This window comes from Balaenoptera physalus (assembly GCF_965194825.1).
Source record: "Balaenoptera physalus genome assembly, chromosome: 20".
Taxonomy (NCBI): Eukaryota; Metazoa; Chordata; class Mammalia; order Artiodactyla; family Balaenopteridae; genus Balaenoptera; species Balaenoptera physalus.
Window position 1 is genome coordinate 47,633,506 of NC_138901.1, and position 13,244 is coordinate 47,646,749.

The 13,244-nt window shown below is 35.1% G+C and overlaps 1 protein-coding gene across 9 annotated transcripts in view; it reads right to left on the reverse strand.

Annotated features, from left to right (window-relative positions):
• The window catches only part of NF1 (neurofibromin 1), a 254,686-nt gene that overhangs the window by 195,278 nt on the left and 46,164 nt on the right, over positions 1 to 13,244 (reverse strand). For 8 of the 9 annotated variants that reach the window (XM_082442253.1, XM_082442249.1, XM_082442250.1 and 5 more), the window contains exons 2-4: positions 6,696 to 6,839; positions 4,860 to 4,943; positions 851 to 1,041 (exon numbers count right to left, since the gene is read on the reverse strand). In XM_082442253.1, the coding sequence (XP_082298379.1) occupies positions 851 to 1,041; positions 4,860 to 4,943; positions 6,696 to 6,839 (419 nt within the window). The remainder of the gene's footprint in view (positions 1 to 850; positions 1,042 to 4,859; positions 4,944 to 6,695; positions 6,840 to 13,244) is intronic. The other variant, XM_082442255.1, reaches the window with a different exon arrangement.

Genomic DNA, 13,244 nt, shown 5'->3' on the forward strand with positions numbered 1-13,244 from the left:
CTCCATCTCTAGCATTATCACAATGAATGATCACATGATGATTTCTAAGCATCAATAAAAGCTTAAATTATACTTATCATACAATTTTAAAGCACAGCAGTGGATATTATAAAAAGGATTTCATCAAAATGCGGCTAAAATAGCGGTACCAGGAAGCAGCCGGGCACAACAAAACAGACAGACTCTGAAGCCAGCCGGACTTCAAAGTTTTGGGTCCTCCGTCACTTGGCACAGCACCTTGATAACTTCTTTAGTATTAGTTTGCTTACCTATAAAATGCGGTATCACCTACATTTCAAGGATACTGTGAAGATCAAACAGCATAGCACATGCTGTAAATGCTCAACAAATGGGAGATTTCACAGTTCATACACTTACTAGAATTACTTTCTAGAATTACTCATTTCCTTGTGCTTCCACACTGCTGGTTTGGTTTTTTGTTTTGTTTTGTTTTTTGATAACTTAGGAGCTTGTGATAAGGATCAGAGCATTAAGATCATTAGAATTCTGACCACTCATCTATTATTCTGATTGACTAATTTCATTACAAGGAATAATACGTTAAAAAGCCAAACCCAAAATTTATACCTATCAATAGTATTTAAAAAAAAAAAAAGCCCGGTCATGGGTGACATTTTTTTCCTAAAATTTAGACTTTCAAGTTTATCATAGTACTCGCATTTAACTGTACCCACCAATAACACAACATTACAAAATAAAAATTTCAAAGAAATCAATGCATAAAATTTCAACAGAAGCCCAGGTTAAACTCATTTCTGTCAACTTTTTACTTTTATGTAGACAAATTTTACATTACTTACAACATTCCTATGTAAATTTACACACTAACCTGGTAGAAATTCGACTAAAGACTGCATTGAAGTTGTTGCAGCTGAGAGAAAATAAAACCCCAGAGGCAGAATTCCGAAGTTCAGCTGCATGTTGGTTTCCCTCACGACAAGTGTGAAGAAAATGGCAGATTTCTGGCAGCAACTGTTTGACCAGCATCGTTTCATCTAACCTCATCGTGTCCTTTGGTTGCTAAAACAGAAATAATCACATAATTCTAAAACTTTCTTAAACTTACCTGTAAATATTTTCTATTATGGAAAATTTCAAACATACATAAGAGATGAAACAGAATAACAAACACCCATATACTCATCACCTAGATTCCACAATTGTTAATATTTCATCATGTTTGCTTTATCTATCTACAATTAGTTTAATAAAGAGGGTGGTTCCATCTTTCACTTCTTAATCACAAGAAAAGTCCAGGTACCCCCATCCATCCTCCTCAGCACCCCAATTTCTGCTTGTTCCCCTGTTCATCAAATCCCTTCCTAAGCCCTTCCCTTCCTGGGAATCCCTAGCTTATTGTAAGTCCTAAATAAACTTTACTCATATTCACTGGTGAGTGCACTGCGTCATCTGTCTCAACGTCCAAATTAATTCCTGGGTGAGCAATCACATCTACCTTTGGGCAGACTGACCAAAACAGGTAGATATTACTTATTACAAATAATTTTGTTTTAGTTTAACCACTTCAAAGTAAATTACAAACATCATTACTTCATTACTAACTTACTTTGGCATCTCTAAAATATAAGAAAATTCTCCAATATAACTTCAATGCAATCATCACACCAAGGAGAAATAAAAAATTCCCTTAGATCAGCTAATACCCAAACCGTATCCAAATTTCCCCAACTGCCCCCTAAATGTCTTTCATAGCTGTTCTTGTTTTATTCAACCAGGATCCAAAAAAGGTTCACAGATTGCAGCATGATTGTAACATTCCTTTAGTCTCTTTATCCTAAAACTATTTCCCCCTTACACACCATATAGATCATTTTTATTTTCCATAACACTGACTTTTTTAAAGAAAATAGACCAGTTGCCTTACAAAATGTTGTATATTATTGACCTGATTATGTCTTAGTGGTGAAACTTGTTCTCCTAGTTGTTATATTTTCTGTTAAGCTGGAATCTAAATATAACAGTCTGATTAGATTCAAGTTAAACACTAGGTAAAATTCACTACAGTTCGTATTACATCACATCCGAAGTACATAATGCCAGGTGGTCTCTCTGTTAATGACACCAAGTTTGATAACTTTGGTGTTAACACTGAGGTTTCTACTTTGTAAAATAAATCTCTACAATTAACAAAACAGCCAATGGATAAGCTACCCTTAGTTGAAAATAGACTGTTCCACATCAGTATTTTACCTAACGGCTTCAGTATCCTTATATGAATGACAATTTTGATAATACCAAGCATGATGACAAAGAACAAATTTTTGTAAGTGTGCTATGATCAAATCTGTAATTGCATCCCAAAAGCTTTCAGATGCAAATACATTGAAATATTTGGACAGTAAATAAACAGATATCACAAAAACCTGCAAAATTTGAGTTACAATGCTCTTTCTTATTTATAGGCTAACCAGACAATACAGGTGTTGAAACCAACTCCAATTAATATACAAATAAAAATTATAGAAGTGTTCAATCTTTTGAATAATGGTCATATATACAGGATCAAAAATACTTAAGATTCCTCAAATTCTACAAAATTTTACTCACAAAATTTTGGTTTTAATCATGATATTGATAAGTATTTGTTCACTTTCATTTAGCTAGTTCAACTACTAATATGATAAATATGTACTATAGGGCTCAGTTCTTAAACTGTCTCAACTTACTTTGATCTAAAAAGGAAAATCAATAACCAGCAAGGACCTGCTGTAAAAAAAAAATTTTTAATAAAAAATAAAATAAATAAATAAGTAAAAAGGAAAATCAGGACACAACCATAAAGTCATTGAAGGCAATCCAGAAAAACACAGCTGTTCAATAATATGAATAGTATTATTTTTAATTATAAATTTAATCTAAAAATTTATACATTTTCAATAGAGCAGAGCAAGCTAATATATATTTTATGTATTATAAAAGCTGTACCATGCCCACTTAGTAGGGCTTCAATTAGGCTATCTCCAAAGAGTATCAAATTAAACAGGGATCAATGATATCAGTGATCATTATCCAAAATACCTTTACCACTACCTCTCAATTATAAATGTTAATGGAGAAAAGATGTAGAACTGAAGAGGCAATAAACCAGCCTACCCCCATTCAAACACAGGTGTCACTGATATATTGGCATCTACAATCAAAGTAATAAGACCACTACAAAGAATTGATTCAAGAGAAGTTGAAAAATTGTCCACCTTCAAAATTCCATCATCCTATTTAACAGCTTTTTTGCTCTTTCACTCTATTTTACAAATGAACAGCCCATCACAAATTAATACATAGCACAAAGCTAAAACAGAACTAGCTCGTCCTCAATTTAAGAAGAAAATTTATAAGCACTGTCGCACAATTTTGGAATGTGGACAAGGGTCAATAAAAGAATTTAAAACATTATGCTTAGGTTTTGTGGCCTATAGTCTTAAATATTATACTTCTCTTCCCTAAGGATACATCATTGTGTGAATGTAATTATTTTTTCCAATTCCCTACCCTACCCCTTTTCCAACTCCCGACACTACCCCTTCTTTAAACACTTTGACTGTTCTCTCTGTTCTCAATTGATCAGTCCTCATATGTCAGAGTCCCTTCCCATCTAGTTTTACTAAAAAGAACAATTATAACATATGTGGAAGAGAGAAGCAATTCTGAATAAAAGCAAAAGATGGGTCAAAGGAAGAGAGATTATAATCTCAGAAGAAATAAGTTAACCCCAATACATATTGAATAGAGAGATCTTTAAAATGGAGATATTAAATTTATGTACTTATGTAAACTCCTACCATTTTCCAGGAAGAATTAAAGCTACTGAAGTATAGAAGCACTATGCTTTATACAACAGAAACATTCTTGGGGACTTCCCTGGTGGTCCAGTGGTTAAGAATCCACCTTCCAATGCAGGAGATGCAGGTTCAATCCCTGGTCGGGGAACTAAGATCCCACATGCTGAGGGGCAACTAAGCTGATGCACCACAAATACTGAGCCTGCACGCCGCAACTACTGAGACCGCGCACACTGGAGCCCACACACCACAACTAGAGAGAAGCCTGTGTGCAACAACCAGAGAGAAGCCCGCCTGCGACAACTAGAGAAGGCCGCACGCCGCAATGAAGAGCCCGCGCACTGCAACGAAAGATCCCGCATGCTGCAACTAAGACCCGATGCAGCCAAATAAATAAGTAACCAGAAACATTCTTGAAAAATTTCTAATTAAGTCATGGTTGAAAACTCTGAGATAACTATTTAGAGGAAACATGAGGAACAATTGTTTTGTACTCAACTACTCCTCTACATATCTATTTTATATGTTCATATTTACATAACACGTGTTCTTAAGGTAGGATCTATCACAGTAATAGTAACAGTTTTAATTTTTTAAGTTCTCTTTTACATAGATTTGAAAAGTAAAATATAAAATCAGATTCACACGGGGGAAACAAGATTCTCTTGGTCTTTAACATCACATTCTTTGACAGCTAAGCAATGCCACAGGCCTAACCAACTGGAGAAATTAGTTAAATGAAATAGTAACTTTTCCACAAAATTTTTTCTAGAAAACCTGAGAGAGAGAGAGATGTAACTCAAGCTTAACACTTCATAAGTAATCTTAATATCTATTTAATTTACAAAAGATGAGAATATAATTTTTTCATGAAAACTTCTCTATGCTACCCAGTCAGCTCTGTTAACAAAATTCATTTTCGTACGTCTTAGACAGAAAGTCCATGCCTCTTCTTGTCCACACCTGTGCTTCAGTACATCAGATCATTCTCAAAACTGAAGGCACAAAACCTGCCTATTCAAGAATAGATTTACTCACCCCAGCAAGACATTTTTCCAGTGTATCCAATATAATCAACTGAGAGAGATATAAATTTTTTTCAGCAGCTTCTCCAAATATTCTCTAAAAGAAAAGATATTCAGAACACTAAAAGTTGGTTATTACTCTCCACTACAAATCAGCACACATCTGAAAAGTGAGGGACTAAGGATCAAGAAAATCAATAGATAAATCATTGTATCTCCCAGATCATAGTATAATTAAATCTAGTATTTCTGATTTTATCCTAATGCTCACACAAAATAAATTCTCAGGCAAACAATCTGCCATCAGCCTGCCACAGTAAAAGATACTCTAGTTTATACTTTAAAAATATGTAGTAAATGTACTTTGAAACAAACAGCATTAAAGAGATGGTAACATTAGGAAAATCCCATGTTCTGTTATTTTTTAAGTAAAATTTAGATTTGAACAATATAGAAAAAAATATGTAGGATTTAGATACACATATAGATCTTTACCAGAATCTTGAACTGAACATTTAACCACACTTTGATGCCACAAAATAATCAAAGCCTAACTCTTACAGCAACAAAATGCTGTAACACCAATTAAAGCGAGTTTTAAGCATTCACTATCTTTAAATCAAATACTACACTATTAACAGCAGACTATGGTTTCCACAATTCAGTTTACTCAATAAGCACTAAATGAATGCCAATATCTCAATACTGTTTTTGTTTTTAAAAGAAGGGTCCAAATACTAAAACATTTTCAATCTGAGAATATGGCCACTTATCTATAAAAGTAAAATCCTATCAGTATGACCCACACACTATGCAACAGAAGAGTTCCATAAAATCTTAAATGTATTTCTGTAAGTTACTTTACATATTTATAAAAGGTCCTTTTTTCAGAAAATCTTAATTTTTTTCCATAAAGAGAAAATATGATTGCCCACTCCTCCAGTTTACCAATTTTGTAAGCCCGGGGCATCTTCCAATCAACTTTTTAAAAAGAAAACACACCAAAGATGATGTGACTATGAAAATGGTACTGATTTTCACAATCTACAACCAGAAATCAGTTTCACTGCTCAATGCAAACAGTATAAATTGTGGTTATAAGTGCTCAAAACAAGCAGAGCAGTTTGGAGTTAATCAAGAAATATCCAGATCAGTTGTTCTGAACTGAGTATAAAGGAGATTTTAGATAGAAGTTGACACAGAGGAAAGAATCACCTGACAGCAAGAGGAGAAATAATATGTTCAAAGGTACAGAGAGAAAATAGTTGGAGTACCTTTAAGTCTAGGGAATGTAAACAGATTTTATAAAACAGGAAACAAAGAGGCAATTATGAGCTTTTGACAGTGGAAATACTTGATGAAATAGGTATTTGAGGAAAACTGTTTCAACACAGGTTCTCTACCATGGAATCTGTCACAGGTTACAGGACGAAGGAAATAAAACAGCATCTTCACAAAAGCAATCTCACATTTTAGGACTACAAAGTCATATTTTATTTACCATCTACTTAGGACTGGGACAATCTGATATGTAAACATTCAAATGAGAAGCTAAGGAAAAGATTTTAATAGATTACTATGGTCAATTTAAATATGACAAAATCTGTATGAAATCGTAATTCCAGAAAAATGGAACAGTAGATAGGGTCACAAATAAGACAAGTATCTAAGAAAAAGAATTAAAATCTAAAAAGAAAGTTAAAAGGTTACCTGTGCTCATCCATAAATTAAGATGTTTATGTCCAGAGTCCACAGAAAATGACTTTACATACTTCAAAATATGCTGTTCCAAATTTTAAAATCAAAAACAAACCAAATTCTCCCGTAAAACAGTAATGCAAACACTCACCATATTGTTAACATTCTTTAAGATAGTGGTGAGGCCGCTTATAACCAAAGAAAACTTGTATTTGGAAATATTGATAAGACATTCCTTGTTGTGTTCGGTACTGACTTTGGTATGTGTGTTCTGCTGTCCTGTTTTTATTGGAAGCTGAGGAAAAAAAAAAAAAAAATGTTAGCTTACATTTTAAAATGACTACCGAGAACTATTTCTCATTGAAAATCATGAGATATTAGGAAAATTTTATCAACCACAATTACCTATATTTGTATCTCAAGCTCCAATTTTCAATATATAAAGGAATTTATAGCAAATCTAAAATTCTTTAGAAATTTCAACTTTTTGCAGCTTTCTTTCTAGAAGTCATAAATCTCTATCTACAAAATTAAATCTTTACCCAGCACTATGTAAGACAGAATGATGACTCAGAAATAGAGCTACTTCCTTGTAGCTAAAAATTATTTCAGAGAAAAACGTCTGCAATAAAATGCAATCTTTTCCTTTATATATTGAACTCAAGCATTAAAAGAACAACAGACCAAGAAAATCTATGCCTTAGACCTCTAGTCAATAATGGCAAATAACGGCAGACTGTGCAGAAAAGAAAACAAGCTGTAAAGCCTGGAATATACGTAGTAAGACTGATTCAGGTAAGATAATCACCCTCAGGTACACAGCTGAGGGAGTAACAGAACAACAAAGAGATAAATCTCATGGAAAAAAATATCTTTTAAGGGAGATATTATATTTATATTTACCTATATTTATCTGAGAATGAACTAAGTCGCACTACCAGGAAGTTCATCTCTACCCTGTTTAAGAGCAGCATTCTGTACTGAAAGCATCACGAATATATTTACTGTTTAAATATTAGATCCTGCTAACACTAACAGAGAACATGATGAGGTTCCTCCGTGAAGAAACAAACCTGAGTCCAGCTTCCTCATTTTTAAAATGGTGCAACAAAAGGTGGAAAGAGACCAAGCAGCATGCCCAAGTTTGCTTAGTCAGTTAATAATGTGGGGCTTCCCTGGTGGCGCAGTGGTTGAGAGTCTGCCTGCCAGTGCAGGAGACACGGGTTCGAGCCCTGGTCCGGGAAGATCCCACATGCCGTGGAGCAACTAGGCCCGTGAGCCACAACTACTGAGCCTGCGCGTCTGGAGCATGTGCTCCGCAGCAAGAGAGGCCGCGAGAGTGAGAGGCCTGTGCACCACGATGAAGAGTGGCCCCCACTTGCCGCAACTAGAGAAAGCCCTCGCACAGAAACAAATACCCAACACAGCCATAAATAAATAAATAAATAAATAAATAAATAAATAAATAAAAATTAAAAAAAAAAACAGTTAATAATGTGACTAATTTGATGGTAAAGAAATATTAAATAAAAGAGGAGAAGCATGTTTAGGGTTTAGAAGATAGGGCAGAACAGAAGCTACAGAATTACATAATGTTACAAGATTATGGAGAGAAAAAAATCTGAAAGACCAAAAAAAGAGGATTGTAGAAGATGGCAGTGGCTGCACCAAGAGGAAACTGTAATGTAAACTGTGGACTTTGGGTGATTATGACATGTCAATGTGGGTTCATCAATTGTAACCAGTGTACCACTCTAGTGGGAGATGCTGATAATAAAGGAGTCTGTGCATGTGTGGAGGCACAGGGCATATGGGAAAACTCTTCACCTTCCACTCAATTTTTCTGTGACCCTAAAACTGCTCTAAAAAAATAAACTGATAAAAAATGCAAATAAATACCCATAAGATCTTTTACATTTGATATTAAGAAAATTAAGAATTGTTAATATCCTTAAAAAGAGAGAGAGAGAGAAGATGGCAGTGGCTGCAATGTAGCTTGTGAATCTCCCCAAATCCCTCTGTGAGGGTTCATTTTACATGTCAACTTGATTGGATCATAGACCACACAGATATTTGGCTAAACACTATTTCTGGGTGTGTCTCTGAGGGTGTTTCCAGATGAAATTAGCATTTGAATGGGTGGACTCTGTAAAGCAGTTTGCACCCCTCCAATGTGGGTGGGCATCAGCCAATCCACTGAGGGCCTGAATAGAATAAAAAAGGCAGAAGGAGGAAGAACTGGTCCCTTTTGCTTAACTACTTAAGTTGAGACATTGATCTCCTGCCCTTAGTGTTCCTGGTTCTCAGGCCTTCAGACCTTTCTGTCTCCCCTGTATTGGTTCTGTTTCTTTAGAGAACCCTGACTAATACACCCCCTCATAAAATAGCAAAGAAGCTAGAATCGCAAAACCCATGGACCATATCTACATCAAAATTAGGGGACAAGGCACCCCACAATAACCAAAATACAAGCAGAAAATAAGAACAAACCACTTACAGCTACAAAACTGGTGTGGTATAAGCATCTGTGCAAGAGAGAGCAGAGGGAAGCAGAATGTTTGATGGATCTGACAAGGAAAATCCCCAAACTGCATTACATCCTCAATGAAAATTACAGCAGGACAAGTTTAGAAGCTTAGCTAAAATACAGGGGTTTTTGTACACATGGCAATTGGCACATGTGTGCAAAAGGTCTACAATAAAGTCTGAAAAGAAGAAAGCACACTTTAAACCATCACTGTCTAACAGAACTTTCTGTGGTTAGGATATTATACTATATCAACAGTGTTTATTACAGTAGCCACTAGCCATATATGGCTATTAAGCACTTGTTATGTGGCTAATGCAAATGATGAATCAAATGTTTAATTTTATTTTAATTTATTTTACTTAAATTTAAGTAGACATTGTACCCACTGGACAGCACAGTTCTAAACTAACCAGCTAAAGAAACACTCCCTTCAAGGATGAAGCCCATGCTGAGAAGAAATTGCTGAGATTCACTCCAGACTGAAACAAGAACAACAGGGCAAAAGAAAAAGATCCAGATAAAGGTGGAAAAGAGGAAGGAAGCCAAGAGAGCTCACAAAGAATGAGATGACGTATTCATTTAATTTCATGAAAGCAATAGAAGAGCTCCACAGCCATGAAGATAGAAATTATCCTGGCCCACATTTCTCTCCTACCAATTCAGGAAAACTAATTTCACATAAAAATGAGCAACAGAAAACACTGTAGTCAAATCATATGTGAAGTTATTTTGAGAAAAAAGAAGAGACAGAATAACATTGCAACAGAAAATGAAAACATGCCAAAAAGATATGTTCACCAACAGATGAAACTGTAAATTATTAATTCAAAATGAGCCAAGAGAAATTTTTTAAATGACTAAAGATATGAAATAACAAATTAGAATTACAAATAGAAATAAGTTGACAAAACTCAGGAAAGAATTAGAAAAAAAAAGAAAAATCATTTCAGAAGTGAAGACTAACCAGAAGATATTAAAGAGTGAATAAAACAAAATATAGGGTTTCCCTGGTGGCACAGTGGTTAAGAATCTACCTGCCAATGCAGGGGACATGGGTTCAAGTCCTGGTCCAGGGAGATCTCACATGCCGCGGATCAACTAAGCCCGTGTGCCACAACTACTGAGCCTGCGCTCTAGAGCCCGCGAGCCACAACTACTGAGCCCATGAGCCACAACTACTGAAGCCTGCACACCTAGAACCCATGCTCCGCAACAAGAGAAGCCACCACAATGAGAAGCCCGTGCACCGCAGCAAAGAATAGCCCCCGCTTGCCTGCAACTAGAGAAAGCCCGCGCACAGCAATGAAGACCCAACGCAGCCAGAAATAAATAAATAAAATAAATTTATTTAAAAATATATATATATATATATAATGCTTTAAGAGAAAAAGAAGGTAAATAGGAGGAAAATTCTAATATAAAAAAAAAAGAAAAGAAAAGAAAAATGAGATGGGATTTGCAATGAAGTGACAGACAGGCAAACAAGATCCAACATAGGTATAATAGGAGTCCTCAAAGAAGGAAATCAAATCAATGGAGTAGAATGAATATTAGAAATTAGAATTCAAGAAAACGTTGCTGAAATTTTTCAAAAGCACTTGAAACTATATATTTAAAGGGCATACCGCATACCTGGAAAAACTGACCCAGAATGACCAATACCAGGGCATATTTTAGTACAACTATTGACCTTCTGTGAACAAGAAAAAAAAAAAAATCCTTTGAACATTCAGGCAGAAAGAGAAAGCCACTTACACAAAAAAACAAAAATTAGACTGTCATCAGACTTTGACAATACTATATGCTAATAGAAAATGAAATAACATTTTAATATTCTCAAGACAAGATAAAGTAAACCAAGGATTTTATATGCAGGCAAACTGACTCCCAAGTACAATGGTGACAATCAAACTGTTCTGAACTGCAAGAACCCAGGAAATATTGTTCCCGTAAGCCTTTCCTGAGGAATCTACTAGAGAATATACTTCAGTCAACCAAAATAACAGGAGACACATCCACATTACGAAGGACCATTAAATACACATTTATTAAAAGAACTGAGAATAAATGATGATAGTAAGAGAAAAAACACACTATGTAATTGCTATGTGTAATGACAGTATAGATACAGTACAATTATCAAAAATGGGGAGAGGGTAGTGAGAGTATACAAAAAGTAGGATGTTTCTTGATTACCTTATGGTACTAAGAGTAAAAGGGTATTATTTTAAACCAAATGCTGGCTGAGGAGATGAGAATAAGTTACTAGCTGTTTCAATATTGCTTACAGAAGAAAACCACTATATAACAACTTCCCCTCCCAAGAAAGGGAGGAAAGTAGAGTACTATACAAAGGCATCAATATAAAAGTAACCAACAGAACAAAAATACAAACTGCTGGTTTGTGCTGGGTGAGCAGTGGCACAAGCCCACCACCAGATGCTTAGGTGAAAACCTCTACAGAGGGGGTAACTAAACACAGCAAGAGTTTCCCACGTGGCTCTCTTTAAGCTTCTCCTTCACAGTCCCACTTCAGTGGCTGGACATAGTTGGCTTCTCAGATTTCCCTAAAAGCTCCAACTTGTCTACCCATTGCCACTGATTTAGAGGATCTGACTAGTGACTCCTTCTCTGATCCTCCAATTCCCCCTTCTAGATCTTCACCCCGTGAGTCCTCTCAAAATTGTATATGGTCTAATTTCCATAATAAGTCCCTTCCCACATTACACAATCAGCTTCCCTGACTGAACCCTAATACAAAAACCTTCTGAAATACCAAAAAATACGCTGGGAGAGCAAATAACATAGACCACACAATTAAAAATGACTAAAATAAAAGACTTGTATAAATATAAATGTAACATAAAAAATATGACAGAAATGAGTCCAAATTCATCAAACTATGGAACAGTCTCCAGGATATATCTTTAAGTTAAAAAAACAGGGTGAAGAAAAGAGTATACAGTATGCTACCATTCATCTAAGAAGTGGGAGGAGAAATAAACACACACACACACACACCTCTTCACACATACAAAAACAGAAGGATGAAACTTAAAAACTTTTAAGTGGTTACCTTTAGGAAGTGAAAGAAAATAAAGGAGAGGTGTCGAGGATAGAATCTATATTCCCTGGTTTTTATAGATTTTATTTTGAAATTATGTAATTTATGTAAATATAAAATTAAATTAAAATTCTAAAAAATAAAATAGAAATCAAAAATAAACAAATGAACTGAAATTTGTATCCAAATTTTTAATGGCATAGTCACAAAGAGAAGAACTATTCTAAGTTATTTTAAATCATATTAGGTTCACTTCCTAATGGAATATACTCTAGGGACAAAAATATGAAGATAAATCTTGATCCTGTATGTATTGTGGGATCATGGAAATGAGTGATTCGGTGATATTTTAATTCTGTCACTACTGGTGTCATTAAAAACTGCAACTCTCAGTACAGGAGAGGAACAGTAAAGTAAAAACCCTGTAGTCTTGAATTGGAACTGGAAGTATCTATATCAATTCTTAATGTAGTTTTATCTTGTATGAAGAAAATAAAATATATTTTTCCCCCTTTGTTTGCTGAAAATGCCTAGAAACAATGACCAACCCTGCAGTAATGATCTTGAGATTCCATTTCCTGGTAAAAGGAATTGGGACGCCTTCAGAAAATGGCTGAGTCCACATCTGAGGCAAAAAGGTACATGATGAACCTGGAACACTTTGTCATACCAGATAGCAAGAAAGCTGCCAAAGAAAGCTATCAAAGGGTCGAGTCAAAAAGACTCAGGAATAAATTTTGAGGAGGCTCCCACTGACCAGAAATGGAATAATTTGAACACTGTTAAGGACAACAATTTTAATTTATCGAAACATCAAATATGTTTTAATCTATACTTCTGCTTCCAAGGTAGAGTAATTCACAGCAAAACAACACCTCCCTCCCCCAAATTCACACACACACAAAAAAGAAAAAATACAAAACTCAACTGTTTAAAGATTTTAGAGAGCTACTGAAGGAATGAGGACTAGAGAGGTTAAGTTTCCAAAAAAGGGTGAACTATGGAGAAGCAAGCAAGGTGATCTTCTGCAGCTGTTTCCTCCCGCCCTGGGGCATTTGCAGAACCTGGGCCCCCCTACACACACACAAAAAAAGTCTTTTTCTTTG